Source organism: Myxine glutinosa, chromosome 1 (assembly GCF_964187855.1).
Source record: "Myxine glutinosa chromosome 1, kmMyxGlut1.1, whole genome shotgun sequence".
In the NCBI taxonomy this organism is placed as follows: domain Eukaryota; kingdom Metazoa; phylum Chordata; class Myxini; order Myxiniformes; family Myxinidae; genus Myxine; species Myxine glutinosa.
The window spans coordinates 314368902-314393247 of record NC_136261.1 but is presented as its reverse complement, the minus strand read 5'-3'; the positions used below and the strand labels follow the sequence as shown (position 1 = coordinate 314393247).

The window sequence follows — 24346 nt, the reverse complement described above, 5'->3', positions numbered from 1 at the left end:
ATAGTTCCTTCCCTTTGGAAACTCGTTGCTCTTTAATAAGATTATATTAATAATGTGTAACTTTCCTCACATGAGGAAGGGCAACATGTCCCCATGCTGTCACCATTTGGTCCCATGTCTGACCCGAATGCTATCTATCTCTTTCACTGCTTCGTGAATCGTTAGCAAACTTTGTAGGCATAACTATCCATGTCTTTCAATTTTGTTTACGGCATCTAAATTTACTTCCAACTTTTATTTAATTTGGCCCAGTCAAAAGTAGACTTTTTTGTTTTAAACATTCGCAATGCTGGATGATGTCGGGACATTATGGTGTGTGGTCCTTCAAACTTAACTCTCGCATGATTGTTGTTGTGATTCTATGGTCTGAAATTGAAATTTGAGCAGTGTTTGCATATTAGGTAACTGAAACAAATTGCTATTGAGGTCAAAAGGTCACCTAAAATCGTCAATTTATTTTTGTATTTTTACCTTCGCAAAAGCGGAAGGTTATGTTTTGATCGCTGTGTATTTATTTGTATGTCTGTGTGTGTGTGTGTATGTTATTCGCATAACTCAAAAAGTATTCAACCGAATTGCATGAAATTTGGTGGGATGATTGGTTATTATACGGGACACATTTGATTAGATTTTGGGAGCAATCGGGTCAAAGGTCAAGGTCAAGGTCACGAAAAGGTCAAAATCGTATTTTTGTTGTTCTGTTCCCTACACTCCCATGCCAAGTACAGAACAGTAGCTGCGGCGAAGGTATGCGCTCTACCGAGTGCCCGTTCTAGTTTTTAGCTGTTTTTGTCACGTTTAGCATGCGGAAGAATAAGTCCGATTACAAAGCGGACGGGCTTTGCATTTTCAGATGCTTTCTAATTTTAATTGTGATGTTTTTGTTTCGGTGCCGCCCACCTTCCTCAATATTTTCTCGAAACCCAGGAACCTAATTCCCCTTTTCCCTTGGGCCCTTGGTTTTAACTATCGTGGCGTTTTCCAGGAACATAACCCCCGTGATATTTAAGGGTTTACTGTAATTGCATGCTGTATTAGCTTAGATTTACATGTAACGCTTAATGGGTATTCTTCACAGCCCTGCTCTTAAAAATTAACAAACAAATAAAAACTTACCTCATGATGAGAAGCGCTGCTTATTCTCAGGTCTGTCAGCTTTTCAATACAAAAAAAGTTTTTCACTTGATTATGATTTGCCAAGTGCCAAGATGAAAACCTCAAAACATTCATTTTTGATGAATGAGGGCACCACGACATTTGGGAGGTGCAATGCAACACTGCGATGTATTGCGTCGTCAGCACAGTGGGGATTATGATGCTTTATATTTATTTTACTAGCAGAGACCCAGAGAACAATTTACGAGCATAGGATTTCAAAAAGTGAACTTTCAGGAACTGGACACTTTTGATTGAGTCTCTCATGCTATGTTAATTTCACCGACCTTCTAAAAGCAGATGTTTTTATGCTTTAATTCATGGAAGTTAAAATCGCAGAAGTATTCATTTCAACTGTTTTTGTTTTTGAGAATATATTGTTATTTAAATGTAGTTGCTGCCTTCCAGAGAAAGCAAATATCCCCATGTTGTTTCTTGTTGTTTTATTGTGCATGTAGAGCTGGGGCCCTGAGGGATACCACCTGTGGGTATTATCTCTACGGCTTGATGGAGCACCTTGCCCTGCAAACCCATCGGGTGGGGTGACTGCTGAGGCCAAAGATCAAGAGGCAACGCTTCATACAGAGTTGATGTTGCTTCAATTTGTGAAGAGCTCGATTGCTGTCAACCCATGCATGGTTAGTGGTTGCTCGTGTTTTGGTAGCCATGATTATTATTATTATTGTTGTTGTTATTATTACTATTCGCAAAGTGGGTTGAGATTGCGCATTACTGTGTTGAAGTAAAATACTGTGTTTTTGTTACCATCAATGTGTAAACATTACTGTGTTTTAATTTTTAAAAGTATAGTCTGTGTTTTGCAAGAAGACTATAGATGTTTGCATGATGGTGTGCACTTAAAAGGCTCAAGATGGTCTAAGGATCTAAAGGGTACGTTCCAATAGTAGTTGGTGTCTAAGGGGTCGAAATGGTCTAATCTCTTAAGCATGTAAAAAGGGTCTAAAAATGTCCAAGTGGTCTAAAGCTCTAAATGGTCAAGGTGCCAAGCTGTCTAATCTGTCTGAAGGGTGTAGGGGGTCTAAATGGTGTTAAGGTTGAAGGGTCTTAAGGGTTGTAAATGTCTAAAGGTTATAGAGGTCTAAAGGGTGAAGGGATCTAAAGGTGTTTAAAATGTTGAAAGGGTCTTAAAGGTAAAATGGAAGGGGTCTAATGGGTCTTTGGGGTCTTAAGGATATTGGTGTCTTAAGGGTCTTGAGGGTCTTACAGGTCTAAAACATATTTGGGGTCTAAAGGGTCTTAAGGGTATTTGGGTTCTTAAAAGGGTCTTTAAGGTCTTCAGGGTCTACACATCATAGGGGTCTATTGGGGGATCAAGGGTTACAAGGGATCTACATGGTGTTTCAAAAAGAGTGATAAAACTTTAAACGTTTATTTAAAAAGAAACAGAAACCTCAGGAATGTGAACCAAACATTTCTTGAAAGCTTATGACATGATATTTTTGCTAATGCAGTAAGTCACTGCTAAAGTTGGTGAGAGCCCAAGGTCTGAAATTTGCATTTACATAAAATCCTTGTAATTGACGTTCTCGATGTGTGCCCCTCCTCGGTTCAGACATGCATTGATCCTGCCTCCAAAGTTCTGTCCAACTTTCCTATAGGTCTCATGTGGCACTTCCTGAAGGTAATCTGACACATCCTCCTGCTTCAGATCATCCAGTGTTGCAGGGCAGTTGACGTAGACAGAGCCCTTGGCGGCCCCCCAGAACCAGTAGTCCAGAGGGTTCAAGTCTGGGCTATGGGGTGCCCAGTCATGAGCGGTACCCAGGGCAACAAGGTGGTTTCTGAAAAGCTGCTGCAGGAAAGTGATGGTGTCACCAGCTGTTTGCGCAGGTGCACCATCCTGCATAAACCAGGTCATGCTAGCTGGTTTGGGGTGACCTTTTGGGCTAGATCATTATGGAACTTCTGGAGCGCGGCCCAGTAGCGCTCACCGTTGATCGTCACCATCCTGCTGTTGTCATTCTCAAACCAGTAAGGCCCTAGCATTCCCCATCTGGCATTGAAGGCGCAGAAGCATGGGACTTTAGGCCCTTTCAGGTACCTCTCAGTGATCTCCTCAAGTGGTTCTAACCCCCAGAAAATGTTGTGGTTGTTGATGGCACCGTTCATACCACAGAGCCACCACTTTTGTCTTCTGCTCCACTGTCAATGGCATAGTTGCGCTACCGAGCTATAAATCCCAGGGAACAAATACCACGACAACACCACCAAAGCCTGAAAAGAAAAATGGTATAGGTCAAAAAACAAGGAAATGGCAGGAAGTCAAAGTTGTATCAATCTTTTTGAAACACCCTGTAAATGTCGAATTTAAAGTGTATTAAAAGGTCTAAAGGGTTTGGTGCCGCAATTATCTGGCCGGTAAAACGGTTGCAGACAAACATACATGCATACATACAATTACACTTGCTCCATGATATATAGATATACTAGCAGAGATCGACGGAACATCCATACATGCATGTGAATAGCATGTGAATTTAAGTCCTCAACATCTCCCCCTCCCCCCCCTTCCCGAATCATCAACCCCACCCCCCCCCCCCCCCCCCAAATACCAAGTGACCATAAGCAATGTAATTGTGCCAATAAACAGCCCGAAACAAATTATTTTCTTCCTAATGCGTATAGGCTTCAGAGTTTAGTCCTTAGGCCTCAGGCCTCTGGTGTACCTCGAGGCATTCCTGCCAGCCAACACACTCGCTGAGGCCTCTCACTACTTTTACCCTTCTGTCAAGACCCTTTGAGTGCCAGTTCCTTATTCGCTTTTTCTCCCTTCACACACCTGTCCTCACCTTACGTCATACGTCATACGTTGCACACATTATAAGTGGGTGAAATGATAGGATCATCTGTTGAAAGGAAAAGAGAGGTGGACATGGAAGTTAATTAACTAACTTGACACATGATCTGGGCCGTCACTAATTGGCCTCATATGGCGCGAGACATCTGGATCTGATCGACACTTATTTAAGAAATAACTGTCCAACAATTATATCCCCTCCATCGCTTCGGCCTAGGCCTGGTGTTGGCTTAGCGGTTAGGGTGCTGGCTTGGGATCCTAAGATCCTGGGTTCAATTCCCGGTTGATCACTGAATTAACACCAGGAATTAACACCAGGATCACTGAGACAACACCAGGGGGGTTGACTCAGCCTGTCGTCCTTCTGAGGTCGGCAAATTGAGTATCAGTTCACTAGTAATTCCCTGTGTGTCGCAAGAGGCGATTAACAGGGTTGGCGGCCGGAAGGGCATCCGGCCATAAACATTGCTTCAACTAGAACGGGCACTCGGTAGAGCGCATACCTTCGCCGCAGCTACTGTTCTGTACTTGGCATGGGAGTGTAGGGAACAGAACAGTGAACAGTTTGGTGCTGATTTCATGCAAATCGGATAAGAATTGACCGAGTTATGACAAAAAACGCACATTTTGCAAGGTCGTGACCCCCCTGACCTTTGACCCCCAACCGCTAACAAGGGTAATGTCTTCACTGGGTCATGTCGTATATCACAAGATCGGGCATTGAATTCTGAACATTTTGGCATTAGTTGCATGCCAATTGGATAAAAATTGACCGCGCTATGGTAAAAATACGATTTTGACCTTTTCGTGAACTTGACCTTGACCTTTGACCCGATTGCTCCCAAAATCTAATCAAATGTGTCCCGTATAATAACCAATCATCCCACCAAATTTCATGCAATTCGGTTGAATACTTTTTGAGTTATGCGAATAACACACACACACACACACACACAGACATACAAATAAATACACAGCGATCAAAACATAACCTTCCGCTTTTGCGAAGGTAAAAAGGGGACCACGGTGCCCGAAAAAGGCCAACCCCTGCTCGGTGGGGAAAAATGGCCTCTAGTTCCATCGCTTCGGCCTAGGGCGATCTCTGTATTATAAAATGCATAACCTCGTATGTTCAAAGATTCACAAAGCAATAAGGTAAGACATTTACGCAGCCGACAGCTCCATAAATACTAATACAGATTTATTTACTGTGCGGGTGATTAGTACTTACGAAAAATGTTAAACCAGATGGAAAGAGTTTGTAAACTTCAGCATTACACATATCACAAAGTTTAAAATATAAAACGTAGTTCTGAAAGCTGTGTCTCGTGCTGTCACGCGTCCGTTCTGTTGTAATTCATATCCAACCAAATGGAGCATGAAAACGTTTTTTGAGGGATGTTATTTGGCACCACATCCACGTTCGCACTCAGGGTGGTGTCCCCGTCTGCTATGATGTCCACGTGTCACTATGCCTATGTCTACATGCCATTTCAGTTGTCAATTTATTTTAGTTTAATGTTCACATCATAGCAGTTGTTACTCACCTCAAGGTCCTAGGCCAAGCACAAGAGTATTGTGATGATCCCGTCTGTGTTGTTTGCCTGTTTGTCGGCAGAATAATTGGTCAACGATGGCAGCTATAATCAGCAAATTTTGCACAGAGCTTCATATTGTGAATGTTTCAGAATAGTTCAACTGTGAGCTCACAAGGAAAAATGCAGAATGAAATGAATGTAGGACTATATATACTCACCTCTGCCATAGGTCAGCGCATGAGAAATGGATGATCGCGTCCATGCGTACAATATGAAGCTCTGTGCCAAACATGGCGATTTAACTGCTCATATTATCTGTTGACAAACAGACAAACAAAAACGCGTTGGTCGCAATACTCGTGCACTGAGCAGAGACAGGAAGCACACCGAAAGAGTGAGCAGGCACAAATAAGTCAGACTCCAGTTGAGAGGGAGAGGCAACCTTCACAGATCAGGTGATCAGGTGAATCAGGCGAAAGCGCAGGGATACGGTGTACCTATTCTAAATCGGGGTACACACCGGGATCATTAATTCCAGCAAGCTGGTACTCAATTTGCCGACCTCGGAAGGATGACAGGCTGAGTCAACCCCCCTGGCGTTAATTCAGCAATCGACCGGGATTCAAACCCAGGATCCTCGGATCCTAAGCCGGCACCCTAACCGCTAAGCCAACACCAGGCTTGAATGAGAGTAAATGATGACTCAATTACAGAGTAAATGAGACTATAATAAAAAGTAATAATTGAAAAAAAAAAGGTACCAACAAATTTACACAAACATAAATATACTGTCGTGGCCAACAATATTGGCACCCTTGCACTTTTTTCAAATAATGCACCATTTCTTTCAGAAAATTGTTGAAATTAAAAAATATGTTGGTATCCACATATGTATTTCTTTGGTTTACAGTGGAACAAAACAAAAAAAAAGCTGAAAAATTACTAAGTCACAGCTTATTCCATACAGCAATTCTAAAATGGCCTGGACAATATTATTGCCACCTTTTAGAAGTTGTTAGAAATAATTCGATTTCAATTTCAAGCAGGTGATTCTCCTTTACTTTGGAATTGAACTCACCTGTGGTGAGTTGCAGGTACCTGCAATATAAAAATCACTCATTCAACCAGTTTGAATGGAGAAAAGGAGTCATTCTCCTGTTTTGTGTTACTTCATGTACTGCAATGAGTATGGAGAAAAGAAAGAAAACCAGAGAATTGTCTGAGGAGGTCAGACACAAGATTGTAGCCAAGCAGGGACAATCTCAAGGCTACAAGTCCATCTCCAGAGACCATGGTGTTCTTGTGTCCACCGTACGCAATGTCATGAGGATGTTTAAGTCCCATGGCACTGTAGCCAACCTCCCTGGACGTGGCCGCAAGAGAAAACTTGATCGAAGATTGCAGCGAAGGATTGTTTGAATGGTGGAGAAAGCACCTCGATCAACTGCCAAACAGATTCTTGCTGACCTTCAGACACAAGGTACGACAGTTTCAACTCACACCATCCGTCGCCAACTCGATGAAAGGGGGGTTCTGTGGTCGGAGACCATGGAGGACCCCACTGCTGAGAGAGAGGCATAAGACTGCCTGACTGGCGTTTTTGCTATACGCATTTGCATACTGTCCCGTCTAAAGAGTATCAGTTCACTAGTAATTCCCTGTGTGTTGTAAGAGGCGATTAACAGGGTTGGTGGCAGGAAGGGCATCCGGCCGTAAAACATTGCTTCAAAAAGGGGACCATGGTGCCAGAAAAAGGCCAACCCCTGCTAGGCGGGGAAAAATGGCCTCGAAAGGCGGTTCCATCGCTTCGGCCTCGGGCGATCTCTGTATTATAAAATGCATAACCTCGTAGGTTCACAGTTATGAACTGAGGGTTATTTCCCGTCTAAAGTACTTGTTATAGTATATCAAATCACAAGACAACTATGATTACTTAGAATAGGAACATAATGGCTACTTCGAGTCGACATCTCCCTCGAGTGCATTCTAGTTGTTAATTTTGTTGGCCTCAAGGTTTGGATAAATGTTGTTTTTATCTTTTGTCCCCTCGTAGAGCAATCAGGAGCAAGTGCTCCTTCAAGGAGAGGACCGTCTCTATCTTAGCTGTAGTCACCTACGGGAGTTTGCCAACACAGCTTCCCAGTCATCGTCTTCTCCGGGTTCCAGTGTAGACTCAGCTGGCCCTGTGTTGGACAGTGGTAACCTCCATGGTGCCAGCTTCTTGTTGGGTCACAAGCACTGGCATATAATACAGGTAGGGGTGAGAAGAACTTTTGCTGTCTGAATGGAGTGAATGCTCATAATCGCTTGCTTTATCTCTCTTAACTGATAATGAACCAGATATATGAGTGCTGATTAATTGCATTGGTATTGATAAGTTGATAACTTGATTGATACGACCTGATTTTCCAGACTCCTGCCAATTTGCAGATTTCTGCTTACCAGTACACCCGTTCCCTAAGGGAGTGGCAGGAAGGGTCATTCATTTCTGGGGTATATAGATTACAGTAGATCTAGGACCGGGCCTCAAGAACATGGGGTTGTGTTCATTTACCCAATTTATTGTGGAGAGCTCGCCAAGTTGTTTAAGCATTCGAACAAGGACTCCATTGAAAACGCCACGATAAAGCTATTGTTATGGTTTTCCGCCGCCCTTCCTACCCTTACCAAGGGGAGATTAAGCCCCTTGTTCTTTCTGGGCCAGCGTAACCGAGACTTGAAACGCCCCTTCCGGGCAAACGCAAGGTAGGGTTTCGGGACAAGTCTCGCTCGTACCTAAATACCTGCTCCGCCACGGAAGCGGGGAACCAAGCCTTGCACGAGCCGCGTGTAATTTGGGATCTCGGTGGATCGTGTAGACTCAAAACCGCAACACTATCTTAACACGGATACACACCTCACCACGCAACACGCAACCCCCTTTGCGGGGAAACCCCCCTTGCATTGGGAGGGGGGGGGGGGGGGGGGAGGAGTTAAATGGTTGCAACCTTCATTGTGTGACCCTTAGTCACTCTGCCAAGTTTGGTTGAGATGGGATAAGTAACGATGGAATGTATTGTGGGCAAAAATAGTCAGAGAGACGGACAGACACCAAATTGCGTATTTTAGTATGATTATTTCTTTATACGTATGGAATTATCTGCTTGTAGCTAGATAAATCCAAAAAAATGAAAAATAATTCAAAGGAGGGGCACCTGACGCACTCATTGTCACTGACATTGACCTCACCCGATGATTTGATTGGTCGATTATTATTATTATTATTTTTATTTTTTTGGTGGTGGAATGTTGACATATCTGAAATAGTATATTTTGTGGATGCTAACAGCAGAGGTCAATACTTAATAACTTATTGGGGTTTCGGCACACCTCAATAATCAAAATTGCAAATATCGAGAAACTGTCCTGACTTATGGGTTGGATTTTCAAACCGACTATAAACCGTCACATTGGTGCTTCACAGGCACCTCGGATGGACGTTAAGCTCGTAACCGTCTGCTCGCATTAGCTATTGAGCAATAAAGACCCCACGGAGTGTTTTGACAACCAATGGGCAAGTCATCTCCACTTTGAAAAAATTCCAGCAATTCCCAAGCGATGATGTAAACCCGCAACATGTGCAACAGGTGCTGCCTACGAGAGAACCTGCAACTTTTGAAAGTAGTGGCTCAGCTGAAGCGTATTGAAATGTGTCATGTCTCACAGTTAACATATACACTCAACCCTCGGCTATCGCGCCTAATTGGTGCCGCTATCGGTGCGCGTTAGCCGAAATCGCGATAGCCGAACTTAAGAACGTATGGTAATAATTCTAATTGGTGCCAGGACCCCCAAGTTGACCACATATTTAACCTATTTTTGCCACTTTTTTACCAAGTGTTTCTACCATATAAAGACCTACCTATGTAAACAAAAAGACCTATGTTTCTACCATTTCTACCATAAAACAAGAATCACAATATGCAAATAAATATAAAATGGTAAAAAAAAGTACTTTTTTTTAACCATTTTATTTACCTTTTTGGGGACGATGAGGGGCTTAGGTGGTTGGGTAGGTTCCGAGGCTTGGGTGGAGTCTTATTGACCACCCCTACGTGCCTCTAACTCGTCCAGGATTGCGTCAGCTGTAGCACCAGAGAAGCGCTCAACGTCAGAGGGCTCGTCAACGACAGAGGGCTGTGCCTCGTTGCAACGCTGTAAGCAGGGTCGGCGTCATGGGGGGGCATTCACGGGCCATGCCCACCCAAATGAGTTATTGTGCCACCTCCCCCCCCCCCCCCACACCCACCCGCAGGCCAAGCCTTTGGCGCCAAACTTGCACGTTCGCTATAGTGTGTGTGTGTGTGTGTGTGTGTGTGTGTGTGTGTGTGTGTGTGTGTGTGTGTGTGTGTGTGTGTGTGTGTGTGTGTGTGTGTGTGTGTGTGTGTGTGTGTGTGTGTGAAAGAGAGAGACTTTGCAGCATGTTTTTAAATTGGAACTGGGTTGGTGTGTTGGTTGTTGACGGCAAACTCTTATTATCAAGCATTTACATCATAGATTGAGGTCTCGAACGGCAGTTTGTGCCCCCCCCCCCCCTGCGGTTACCCTAATGTCCCCCGATTAGACTTGTTCTGACGCCGAGTCTGGCCGTAAGAATTCGGTGATCTGGCATTGGCAGAGGGAGTTGACGTGGGCATGATATAGTCCTTGAGCCAGACCAAAAGTAATGCTCCGGCGGGGGGAGTAATTCTCATTATGATTTTCCATTAGACCAATGTCTCAAGTGTCAGAAAAGGTGTGATGGACATCTGAGAACGGTAGCTTAGTGCCCGGATGGACGCCATCTTTGAAACCACCCAGCTCGAAAATGCCCATTTGGTGGGGTACATTGTTGCACGTGTATCTGGACTTCTATACTAGCTATCGATGTGCGGTTGACGACTAAATATACGTCCGATGTGTACCGTCTAAATAAAAAATAATATGAAGCATTTTGTTTTAGATTAATTATTATAAAAATCAATTATCGAAAAAAAATCATATATTTTTCAATATTTTATTATTAGACTTGTACTTTTTTTAGTGAAACAACACTGGTATGATTTTCCAAATTATGCATTGTGCTACACCGTTTATCTGTCTATAAAAATAACTCAAAAACTAAAACATATCATCCACCACGAGTTTACAACAAATAAATGTAAAGAGGCATAAAATGACTTAGGCCGCCGCTGGCATTATCTATTCTGACGATAACGCAAGTTAGGAATGTCGTACGGAGAGGATTTTAACACCATACGATATCTAATAAGCAGGCGGAAATTGTTACATAGGAAATCTGCACTTTGGTGGCCATCTTGGATTTCAAAATGGCCGCCAATTATATTAATTATTCATTACTAGAGTTTGGAAAGACGTATGGAGCTGATTTTAACACCATACGATGTATATTCCTAATAAGCAAGCGGAGGTATCATTGAACATGTCATGTTTTAGTCAAATAACACCGGTATGATCTTCCAAATTATACATTTTGCTAAACCGTTTATCTGTCTATAAAGATTTTCAGGCAATTTGGCCTGCATTATAATAGAGAACAACATATGCTATACAATATACAGTGCACACAAAGTTAATCATCAGAGTCGCCATCAGAGTCATTGGCATCCATCAACGTTTGCCAAAGACCATGGTAACGGCCCTAGTGGGTGACAAAGGACAAGTTGCATGTCGAGGTTCCTTGTCTTGGCGATGAGTATCATGGTGGCAAACAGTTGTCTGTCAGCTCTCAGGACGATCTCCTTGTTTGTGCCCTTCACAACTTTCTGCTTGATCTTACCAAAGGTCTTCAAGTTTAGCTTGTTCAATGTGTCATGAAAGCCTGTTCCCTCTTCAAGACGTTTCTGGAAGCTTTGATACGCCGCTTCCCCCTTTTGCAGGGTGTTGAGTAGGTCATTAGAAACGTCCTCCCTCGCAGCCGCTCCGGTAGATATACTGAGAAGACATGACGGATCATCGGCGAATGGATTGGTCCAGTCATTTTCCAGTAGATCACAGATAGCTGTGACGCCAGACTCATCACGTTTGATGCGAGAAGTAGACAAGTCAGGGTGCTTGGCGTGAGATGTGTCGCTGCCATTCACAAGGATAGTTTCTCGTAGTTGCCTCAGTGCAGTAGCCCGATTTTCTGCAGTTAGATAGTATCGTGACACAGCCCCTTGTCGAAGACTAAAACCTCGTGTTCCTCCAGCTGTTTGCGTATCTTTGTTTACTGTTTCTTCTGTTGTCTGATCAACAGCGATTCTGGCAAATGGATTCCCTGGTCTAAGCTGTACGGAGAAGTAGCCTTGATTGAAATGCCTGTACAACTCGGGGCATGTTTCGTGGAGTTGCGTCATCTGTGCATAGTACACTGGTAGATATCTAGCATAGTTCACCTTGTTCATTGCGAAACACCAAGGGATCACTCTTCTGACACAAGCCAAGTGAAGCATCCAGTCGCCTTCTCTATCCGCACGAATCAACCCCAGCAGGGTCTCTACCATATCAATATACATCATCCAGAAGCGAGCCAGGTCTCCATGTTTGGTTCGCAGAAAATGTAGGTATTTCGCGAACATGTCAAAGCTCTGTACACATGAATCATCATCGAGAGCAGCAGCGAGAGTCTCGTGGCAAACATCCTCCTTGATGCTGCGAATTTTGAGGTCAGTGCTTCGAATCTGGGGTTCCTTGTCAGGATGATTGCTTTCTATCCACACCTGGAAGCCCTTCCAAATGATGCGCATTAGTGCCTCGTACATCAACTTGTGGAGTCGCACAGCACGGTTGTATTGCTTGCCTTCCAGAACCCTGTTGATGGAACCTTCAGCGATTACTCCTGACTCAACAGCTACATCCCGAAGGCCTGCATCTCCAAACATTTTCCCAATGCTCGACATGAAGTTACAGATGGTATGGAAGTTCCCCATCATGAGCACGATTCTTCCATATCGATCGACATCTTTCCATGCTATTTCGGTCGCCTTAGCAAATAGTGCCTGGTCTAGCACCACCGGTATACGCTCAAGCTGAAGTGATGACATGATGTTCAGAGCTTCTCTGAGGATTTCTTGCACTGTTGCCATATCTGTGGCAGGCGCGTTTATAGTCGGCAGGTAGCCAACTACATCTTCCGTCACCTGAACACGATCTCTAGTCATGATGTTGAAACCAGTCCACGAACTGATTGTCTGGTCGCATGGTTCCAGCATGCGAGTCATAATCCATACGTGATTTCGGCGCTGCGCAAGGGATGTTGCGCCTGCAAGAGTGTCAGAAAGATCTGCAGGCTTGATTGCAGGTGGGCCCTCTCGTTTCCCACCGCTGTATATTGGAACTAAATCGCTGGATGACGGGATAGATCGCTTCTTATCTGCTTTGGATACTGCCGATGGAGGTTGGGGCGGCAAACACGACTGCGACTTCGGTTGGACGATGATACCGTTGACGCGATGCGATGTTCCGCCACCACTCAGCGATTCCTCTAGCCTGTCGATGTTATCGAATGCTAATACAGTCGGGACCGAAGGGTGCACATGTGACGGAAGTGGTACTGTATCTTTCTCCACACTTGCTAATTTGTCTATGCATAGCGCTGTCTCGATTTCTTCCAGAACTGTGTACGAACATCCGTGCCCGAGTCGATTCAATATTCTGATGACCTCTGTATTACCGGTGAGCGTTTTCATGACCCACGGAAGTAGGACATGCTTCGATGTTCTGATGGTACCCCGGTGTACAGCATTGATGATATCTTGAGCCATCGACCATACCAGTGTGTCGGCACGCGCAGAGCTACCCCCACTCCCGCAAATCAAAGTATGCAGAAATACACGAAGAGAATCTGGTATCTTCACGTAATCTGAAGTGAGTTCTGCTGGCTGAGGCGGCCAACGTTCATTGTAATGAGCATCTTTGATCTGGTGTCGCAGTGAAGTAGCTGCACGCACAATGTTACTTTCACCGTCCGTTCGTTCAAATGCTTTCACTTCTGCTTTCAGGTTTACGCACTCTGCAGCAATCTCTCGCTTTGTCAGATTATCGGGCATCAAGTATACACGGTGTTTCACATTGAAGAAGATGAGCGATTCTCCAAACTCTCTTTGTAATGTGCGCTGCAGATTCTTCTTGATGGAGTCACGAACATCAACTGAAAATGTATCTGAAGACAGGATATCTGTTGCAACATCAACTATTGGAACAATCCTCGGGTTCAAGAACAAGTCAGTGCGAATGAAATTGAATATACATCGTATCATTTCTTTTTTCTCGATATTATCTTCAATGTCAGTTTCTACTTGAGGTTTTTGGGGCCGTGTGTAGTTTCTATAGCAGGAGAAGTGGTAGTGAGCCTCAGCTGCAACCATATCTCGTGTAGTCAATGCCAAAACTCTCTCATCATTGCGAGCTGTCGCAGCATCTCTTATTGTCTTATCTGCTCGAAGTTCAACAGCCAAGACAACTGTTTCACGGGTACGACTGCCTTTTATGAATTTTGAAGCACGCTGGCAAAAAATGCATTTATCATCGTAGACCGTTGAAGTTGATCCTGTCTCTTCCCGTGATGATCGCCGTCGCACCGCATCGCCAGTATCAACTGAAGAACTTCTAGCTGCATTGGTCAAAGTAGCTAGGTGGTTTTTGTGAGTGAAGTCTGATCTACAAGCCCTATGGTATAATATTGGAATATTAGGAAGTTCAACTGCGCCTTCTTGGACTAGCTTTAGAATTGGATAAAAGTTTCTAACTGCGGCTGCGTCACACAATGTCTTCCAAGAACTGTTGCCCGCTGCCTTGCTTAGTTCAGAGAGTGGCGACTTCTTGCTGCACAGGATGCACGTTCCGGACTCAGGTTCAATCTTCGCCCGTTTCGCCTCGACACCGGCCATCTCAGCTGAAAGAACAAAAAGACTGACGTTAGATTACTCCGATATCCGAAAATCTCGCCAGCTTACATAGACATACTCATCCAAGTCAGTGAACATGTTAGATGGCGCCACAATACAACTCTATAATAGAGTTGTATGTGGCGCCATCTAACATGTTCACTTTTAGTTCTTAAGCCACCCACCCCCCCCCCCCCCCCTCAGAAATTAATCAGGTCACCGCAACAAATCTCAGACTGAGATATAGAATATAGAATATAGATATAGAATAGACTGACGTCACTTTCGGCACTGGGTTCTGTGGGTTGATTTATCGGCGGGAAATTCCAACTGACATAGTTTCGGTTTGTGGAAAGTGCATGCCTTTTCATATATTTTTTGTGTAAACTCGTGGTGGATGATATGTTTTAGTTTTTGAGTTATTTTTATAGACAGATAAACGGTGTAGCACAATGCATAATTTGGAAAATCATACCAGTGTTGTTTCACTAAAAAAAGTACAAGTCTAATAATAAAATATTGAAAAATATATGATTTTTTTTCGATAATTGATTTTTATAATAATTAATCTAAAACAAAATGCTTCATATTATTTTTTATTTAGACGGTACACATCGGACGTATATTTAGTCGTCAACCGCACATCGATAGCTAGTATAGAAGTCCAGATACACGTGCAACAATGTACCCCACCAAATGGACATTTTCGAGCTGGGTGGTTTCAAAGATGGCGTCCATCCGGGCACTAAGCTACCGTTCTCAGATGTCCATCACACCTTTTCTGACACTTGAGACATTGGTCTAATGGAAAATCATAATGAGAATTACTCCCCCCGCCGGAGCATTCACTTCAAAATATGGCCGGTTGGCTCAAGGACTAATACTGCTCCTTGTAACCTGCCAGTGCAGTATTAATAAGGGAGCACCTTGCTTCACTGTTGATTGTTAAATCTTATCTACGTTTCTACGATAATCACGGTTTTGGTAAATACCTCGCACTGTTGGCTCAGTTATCCCAAATTTCTTTCCAACACTTCGCTTTGTTTCACCATTGTCTATCAACTGCACAATTTCGAATTTCTGAGCGTAAGTTAAGTTCTTCCTCTTCTTGATTTCCCTTGATTTCTCTTTCCCCACGCTCGGTGATGACGTAGCACCCTTTCCACCATTTCCGTTGCGCGTATTTGAGGCGCGATAGTCGTGTGTTGTGCAGTTTTTTAGGTAGCCGCGATAGCAGAGAAACGCGATAGCTGAGTTCGCGATAGCCGAGGGTTGAGTGTATGTGCCTAACCTTTATTTCTAAATTACAAAATGATGTTTTGATGTTAAATAAAAGTGCATATGATATTTAGGAGTATGCGTCTTACTCGGTTATGTGTGTGTGTGTGTGTGTGTGTGTGTGTGTGTGTGTGCGCTTGTCTGTGCACGAATTTGTAGCTGTCTGCATATTGCTTGCACTGGTTTGAGGGGGAGAGGGGAGGAGGGTGAGGGGGAGTGAAAGGTGGATCCAAAACATCTTTTTTTGTGTGTATGTAATATGTTGGTGCCCCTTCAATTTTTCCCCTTTCCCATAAATTTCCATTTGCATGTCCATGTTCTGTTGTGATGATTTAAATTATTTATTTATTTATTTATTCTCGTGTTATGTCTTAATGTTGCAGATTCACAATGTTTATCTTGATGCCAATTGGCCCATTCGGGTGAGTAGTGCATTTAGAGATTTGCATTTCGACTTAAACGGCTTTTCTGTTTTTTATTTTTAATTATCTTAAGGTCATTGTGAACCATCAATACATTCTGCTTTTATCACCCCCACCCACAGACCTACCAAATTTGTATCATTTTCAAACTTAGTGTTGTCTGTCATGTTCTGTGTGCAGTTCTCTGTTGTGGATGGTTGTGGACAACATATGGCTGTTGCTGGCAAGTTGGGTCTTGCCCATTACACCCTGGCCACGAGAAAATGGAAACTTTTTGGCAACATTAACCAAGTGAGTAATGTCCTTGCAGATAGGCACGTGTATCCTGAGATTATATTGCTCGGTAAATTGCAGTTTTTGTCCTGCCTCCCCTCCACCAAGGTCGGAGACAAGGACATTAAAATGAGCTCTGTCCGACAGACCGACCATTCGTCCATGTACTTTTGTGTACGTGATATTTCAAAAACTGTTGAACATTTCCTTTTCATAATGCAGATATCCATTCCTCATTAAAAAAAATTTTTTTTTTTGTGTGCACAATCGAGGCTTGTGTGAGAGCTAACACATAACATAAAAACATGCACAGACACAAAAAACATCCAATGAAGGGAGCGGGAGACAAGAGGGGGAGAGAGAGGGAAGCACACAAGCACAACAGTAGAGAATAGGGACGTCGGTAGATGTGTGGAAGGGGGAGGGCTGGGGAGGAGGGAGGGTACACAGTATAAAGCAAATGGACACTACTAGGAATTTCAGGAAAGAAGTTGGAGATTGAAAGAGGTGGATTTTGGGGTGTTTTAACAGGGGTAGAAAAGATCAAAGTTTTGGATGGGGGAAAATAAGAGATGGTGATGAACAGCTGTTTTAAAGACCTGGAGGGAGGAGTGAAATTGAAGAGAGTGAGGGAGTTTGTTCCAGAGGCGGGAGAAAAGAGGAATGAAGGAGTGAAGGTGAGCAGAGAGTCTTGATTTTGGCAGTTTCACCAGAAGAGGGTTGCTGGCAGATCTTGTGCATCCTGCAGGAATATTTGGGGGACAGAGCACAGACAGAGCTGGGGGAGCAAGGCCGGAGAGGAGTCGGTAGAAGACAGAAAGACCACCAACCTGCCTGCGGTGAGCGAGTGATCGGCCCTCAGAATCAGCTTTATCGCGGGCGATACCAATGATTCATCTTGACATAATTTCATCATAATTAGATCATGGCTCTGATTGGCTGAATGATGTTGCCATGGCAACCATATCGGTAACTTCGCTTGTGTACGCAATATTTAAAAAATCATTCAAGATTTAACTTTCATGTGAGTCAGATATATTCCTCATACCACCCAAAAGGTGAGGGACCGAGCTCCTTGTTAAACTTGTTTTAACGACAAACTTGCTTTTTAACTTGTCACATTATTCTCTATATGTATTGTCACAAAAATAATTATTTGCTCCTTCGTTAGAGCAGTGGCTATAAAGACTTATTGTTGAATCTGGTATTACTTATGATACCTGGCAGCTAAACCTACTAATAGGCAACAACTATCGAGGTCGCCTCTTTGTTTTGGTTGTATCCACCAACACAAGTCAGGGGCCAAATCTTCCCCATTCTTCCCTGCTGCCTAGATTTGTCAGGACAGTGCGGTCACCGTCAGTTATAATCGGTACCCATTGACCGGCCCTTTCCCTCTTGTCTCTCTCTCTCACTCTCACTCTCACTCTCACTCTCACTCTCACTCTCACTGTCACTCTCACTCTCACTCTCACTTTCTCTCACTCTCACTCTCACTCTCACTGTGTGTGTGTATGTGTGTGTCTCATGCTTAATCTGTCACAGTGAAATTTATCATCGTGTAATCTGAGAATGGATGTCACATGGACAATTTAATTACCCATTCTACATAGTAACCACCATGTCATGTCTTCATGAAAGAGCAAATTAATTTTTGCAGAATGAAATTTTTTTGGTATGGAAATTCGTTTAGTCATCCTTAATGTGCGAAGGGCGTTTGTATGGCAGAATATCTCGAGTTACAAGATTGATTTCAACTTCTTGCTTTTCGGGTTTGTATTTGCATTCTACTCGCTTGAGCACCATATCGCCAGCAACAGGTAATTGTAGAAGTTAAACAAGCCAATGCACGGCCAAATGCAATTTTCCTCTTGTATTCAATTATTGCTTGTAACGAGTAAAGACATCCTGTGAAATTGCAACATTTTATTTCCAAAGAAAACTGTGGTTAGATTTTTAGTTTTCATGTTTTTTGTTTTTTAAATTAACCTGCTGGAGTTTATTACGACTTCTTCTTCTTATGATTATTTTACGTCCCCAGTTATTCCCACTTTATTTTGGGGTTGGGTGAGGGAAGTTTGTGGCCCAATTTTTTCACGAACCGGCTGGCCAGGCCTGATGCTCGACTAAGTAGTTAGGGCAGAAATTTGGAATTTGGCCCTGGTGCTGGCGATGGCTCACCTACTCTTCATGAAGGACACCATGGGATCTGTAACGTCCACCACCTAATGCCAGCAGATGAGAAACCCAGTTTAACGTCCATCCACGTGACGGCACATACAATGATGAATCGCCATGCCTGTGAAACACCGAGATGCCAGTTTGTAGCTGGCCAGAGACCTCGAGACCATCCTGCCAGCCCAGCATATTACAACCCTTAGTCCATGAGCTACTTGGCCAAATTGTGACAATTGCTACCATGAGAGGGCACCAGACTTTTTTGTTATTTTCTGTTAGGTATATGTATCTGTAACACAAAACAACATGATGGACATTTCTGGAGAGTAGCTTAATGTCTGTAGAGCTAAAAATGTGAGATAGGGGTCGCAAAACAGAAAAAATCTTCAAACGAGCATGTTTAAAGGTACAATTTTATCAAACCAATCTAAATTGTTTCCGAGACTCGTGGTACATCGTGATATAAGGTTACACTAACTACAACATGTTAAAACTCAATTTAATATAGATTTTGAAGTTGTCTCAGAGTTTAACCATATTGTAGCTCATTATATTTTGAGCCTAAGTCTTGAGCCAAACAGACACAACAATTTTCTTTCTTGCCCCTTTCATATGTAACATTTCCTCACATACATGACTCCAATTCAGAAGACAAACTAATGATGATTACACGCTAAAATGTTTTACTATTGTTGCCTTCAGTAAATACAAAATATCCAAGTACTAAAGAATAAAATTGACATCTTGACAAACAATATCATATAGTATTCAAGTAGTTTTTGTTGGAAAGTCATTTGTACGTAGTCCTGTTTTCAGACATAATACTTCATAGTAACACATGCTCCAAATATAAAATGCTCTTCCAGCATAAATCCATGAATCAGACAATGACAAACATTACATACATATACAGTTGTACATCTACTCATTTATTCATCATTACTATCCGAATTGTCCAAATCGATGAAGTCATCATTTACATCATCATCCTTCATGTTGTCACATGTTTCCAGCCTGCAGGCATCCATACATTTCAAGCCATTCACCATGCACTGACACGATGGCAACTGGCAGATTCGTTTGCACTTGCATGAAAGGAATCCCAAGACCACATCGGGTGCTATGGGACCAGTCATCCAGTTGACTATGAGCTGGCCCTCGTCGTCCAGGGTCCACCCATTACTGTCAACAGGACTCTGTATGCTGGGCTTGCTGGTCAGGGATCTCTGCCAAATGGCTGCTTGGTAGTTTGCCCTCACAGCATGCATCTTTAGGGAATCCATGCATGGAGGCAACTGTGAAGAGTCTACGTTTCCGTTCTTGATTCTAAATAATTGGTAACGCATTTCAATTTCATTGATGTGTGCGATCTCTGTCTGTGCCACGTAAAGACGACAGGTGAACATCTCCAGATACGCCAGTAATTCTGCAGACAATGTCCAATCTTGCCCCAGTTTTGTGAAAGCTGCTTGGAACTGGACATTCTCCTTCAGAAGTTTCAGAGCAGCTAATTTTCCTCGTCCACTGAATGCTGAATTCTTGCTGACAACAGGCACTTCTTTCTCAGGCAATCTGGCAGTGGAAACCTGTGGTTGAACAATGATGCCGTTCACCCTGTGGGATGTTCCTCCACCACTCAGTGTTTCCTCTAGTCGATCAATATTGTCAAATGCCAAAGCAGTAGGGACACAGGGGTGACTGATTGATGGCAAGATCACTCTCTTGTCAGCTTCCTGCGCCAGTTTTTGGAGACAAAGAGCAGTATCCAGCTCTTCGAGCTTTGAATATGATATACTGTGCCCCAATCGGTTCAAAACTCGGATAAGTTCCACGTTCCCAGTCAGCGATTTGACTCCCCATGGCAACAATATGTGCTTGGCAGGAATTGTCACCCTTCCACTTACAGCATACACACAATCTTGACCAAGAGAGTGTATCTCCCTCTGGAGTCGTGGTGTTCCTTCTGCCGAGTCGCCCATGAGAAGGTTTTTTAGAAACAAGAGTAACGATTCAGGCAGCTTTACATAATCTGCATTCAGTTCATCAGGTTTTGGGGGCCATGGCATCTTTGGCATGGATTTGATTTGGCCTCTGATGTGGACTGCCGATTGGTTAATGATATGTTTAATGTCGTGTGTGGACTCCAGTTCCTGAACCTTATCCTTGAGTATGGCATTGTCTCTAACAGCTTGTGCAACTGATAAATTGTCAGGATATACAAGAATCCTACCATTTGCCTCACTGATGAAGTGGAGAGACTCACAGAATTCTGCATCTAGCTTACGCCGAATATGATTTTTGGTCTGTTTCTTCACATCATGGTAGCCATAGATTCTCATGAATTCTACAAGTTTCTCAGTTAGGACAGTCAGTCGAACCGCCTGAGGATCAATGAACATAGTGTCCCTTATGTACTTGAATAGCATCATATACGATTCTTGTTCTGCTTCTTGATAGGCCACATCTTCGTCTGGCATACCAGCAGTCACAACTTTGGGCTTCTCATCCCTCGTGTAATTTCTGTAACAAGTCTTATGGTAGTGGGCTTCTGCTGCCACTAGTTCTCGTGAATGTATGGCAAGAATTTTGTTGTCAGATTTTCGAACGGCTGCTTGTTGAACCTTGTCATCAGAGCGGAGCTCCAAAGACTGCATGAGTGGCTCACGGGTTTTGAATCCTGTGATGTATTTGGTTTTCTTGTCACAGAAAATACAAATTTGATCCATAACACGAGATGAACTAGGGCCATCACGCCTGGGTGTCCGCGGATCTCTGGCAGCAGAAGAGTCTTCTTTTGAGGAAAAGCTAGCGAGTGTTTTCTTGTGTGTAAAAGACGAACGGCAGTTCCTATGATACCATAGTTTTGAGTCATATTCATCGGCACAGATATTAAGGATGGCATCAAAGTCTTTTATCCTGGCAGCATTCTGTAGCGCTTCTATGGACTGCAGATCCTTTGGTTTGGTGACTTCACTGAGTGGCGCTTTCACTGAACAAATGATGCAGGTCCTCTCCTCAAGATGAGGCCTCTTGGCTGGCTTCCGAGTTTCATCCATTATCTATTCACCTGTAAAGATACAGTATACAGCATTTTAATTACCAATTTGAGAAATAACCATGATAACATTTCATGCATATATTGGTACATTCAGTGTCAGTTATAGTAGTGCTGTCTGCTTTCGAAATCAATTACTATGGCAAATTGAAATATATTAAAATCTTAAGTAATCAGAGAAATATACTTATCAAATTGAACTTAAATAGTGTAAAGGGAATAAAGAGATTAATCATACCCAGCATCATCAAACGAGAAGTGTTGCGAATCTGAGCTCCCTCCCGTCATCTTGTCGCTCTCGGAAGACAGCATGTCAGTAAACACGACATGTATTGATGAATAATGCTGTATGGATTAATATGAGTAATGTCTTAAATAATGTAAATACCACTTAATTAACATTTAATAGGATGATGTTCATATTGTTAACAATTGGATCACTATGATTTTCATCATCCTTATATCCTATCACAATTTTATTCAAAGTTGACCTCCGTCAATGCCTATCCAACGCCTTCGGGACTGTATTAAGTGCTTTTAAAATGATCAACATTGTGAGAGAGAACCAGTTTGATCAACCAATCATACATTGATTACATCCACATCATGAAAAACAACTCATATTACCATTTAAAAATTTTTTTTATTGAAAACATTCTAAGAAATTAGGCACCGCTTGGCCAAAAATCGTGAAACCTTCAAAGTCTAATAAAAAACTTGAGCTTGTAGGAGTTGCGGATAACGAAAGGGCGAGACACTTCGTGGCTTGATCAAAGCTCCTTTATTCCAACAGAACTCATACCGGAACTCACGCATCTTTTATAACACAACTCACCCTTAAGGGGGCGTGGCTCCAACAACCGAGCGCACGCCACGCCCATACAATCAATAGCCCCACTGGTCCCGTGCCTGTGGATTATGTCCCAATGGGGTAACCCCCACATGCTACCCTACTGAGAAGTCCATCATGCTGTTTTGTTATGTCGATGGGTATATAAATAAGATAAAACAACCAAAGTTTGGTGCCCTCTCATGGTAGCAATTTTTGGACGGGCTCATGGTCTACCTGAATAAATTATTTTTTTGTGCCAAGATTGTCAAGTCTGTGAAAAGCTAATTGACGATATGATATAATTTTTCTTTTGGAAACATCAAAGAATCCTTATAATATTATGTAGGCCAATGGGAAAACACAGGTTTGTTATTTATTTAATCAAATGCTCTGATGACCATGTGAATACTTCGTAGGGATTGAAAAGGTGAAGGACTGGATTGCTGCAAACAGGAGGAAAATCTCCCTGGGACAGATTATGATTGATTCATTGTGTTCCGATGATCACATTTGAACAACATAGTGTGTGGCTGAATGGGACCTGTGGAATGTTTCCTGTAAGGATGCTGTTCTTAAGGCCACCATCATTTCTGTCATTGCAGGAGCAAACCATGGTTGTAACTGGTGGCTTAGTTTGGTGGAAGGACTTTATCGTGGCTACGTGCCACAATCTTCTAGAAAACCAGGAAGAAGTAAGCACCATGATTAATTGCTAATATCTATGAATGAGATTTGGTGGGGCATTGAGGGGGGTGGAAGAAATTTGAAGGCGTTATTTTTTTTGTTACCAGATCTAAGGCAGGTAGTGGAGCAGCAACACAAATCTAACACATATGGGCATACAGACGAACACACGAGACACAACACTGGACTGCTAGACGAGACAAACAGCCACAGCCTCGGGTGCTACTTTTCTTTCTTTGGGGGCTCATGAAAGACCCTGTTTATCGTGAAAAGCCTCGTACCATTCAGGAATTGAAGGCTCAAATCACTGCAAAGTTTGAGGAAATTGATATCGAACTCTGCAAGCGTGTGTGCCACTCTGTGCCTGCTCGGCTGCAATTGTGCATCGATCACGAGGGAGGGCACTTTGAAAATTGCAAGTAAAACAGCTTGGTACACTTCCGTAATAATTTTCGTCCGAATAAATGGTTAGATAAACATGTCATTCATTTATTTCTACCTTCTTGTACACTGTAATACAAATGGCAAACAAACAATCAACTGACAGAGATATATATATATATATATATATATATATATATATATATATATATATATATATATATATACAAACAGAAATCGGGGTTACGGTGCACCTCAGAGTCTCAAGAGGGAATGCGGCAGAAAGATTTGTTATTTTGAGTGTTCTAATAAACCATGGTAGAACCACACCAATGCAATTGTAAAACAAAACAAGTCATTGTATTCAGAACTCTCACATACACAAAAACAACACTATGAAAGAAAGTACAATGAAAATGTCACTTGCATCAAATGAACCATACATATGATGGTACCATCATTCCCCAATGCTCTCAAAGCATTGCATCTCAAAAGCATCTCAAAGCATCTCATCTCAAAACATCCCTAACTTACGACACGCCAAACGTGAGTGGAATGTAACATTCCCCAAAGTCCGTGCACAAATCCCAACGCGGTGAAGGTTGAAATCGTGCTGGTATCCCAACAAAGGTCGACAAATCCCAACAAAACAACAGGCAGGTATTGGCGCGGCTGTGGATGAGGAGTTACGAGGTGAGAGGTCGATATGGGAATTGAGCCGATATGGAAGCCGAGTTCCCTGTTTGGAGCAATGTTTCATGGCCGGATGCCCTTCCTGCCACAAACCTGTTAGTTGCCTCTTGTGACACACAGGGAATTACCAGTG

General features: G+C 42.9%; 1 protein-coding gene across 2 annotated transcripts in view; it reads left to right on the top strand.

Moving 5' to 3' along the window:
* Window positions 1-24346, top strand: part of RIC1 (RIC1 partner of RAB6A GEF complex) — a 159906-nt gene that overhangs the window by 82115 nt on the left and 53445 nt on the right. For both annotated transcript variants that reach the window (XM_068136483.2, XM_068136477.2), the window contains exons 11-15: window positions 1614-1793; window positions 7565-7765; window positions 16079-16117; window positions 16298-16408; window positions 23058-23147. In XM_068136483.2, coding sequence (XP_067992584.2) covers window positions 1614-1793; window positions 7565-7765; window positions 16079-16117; window positions 16298-16408; window positions 23058-23147 — 621 coding nt within the window. The remainder of the gene's footprint in view (window positions 1-1613; window positions 1794-7564; window positions 7766-16078; window positions 16118-16297; window positions 16409-23057; window positions 23148-24346) is intronic.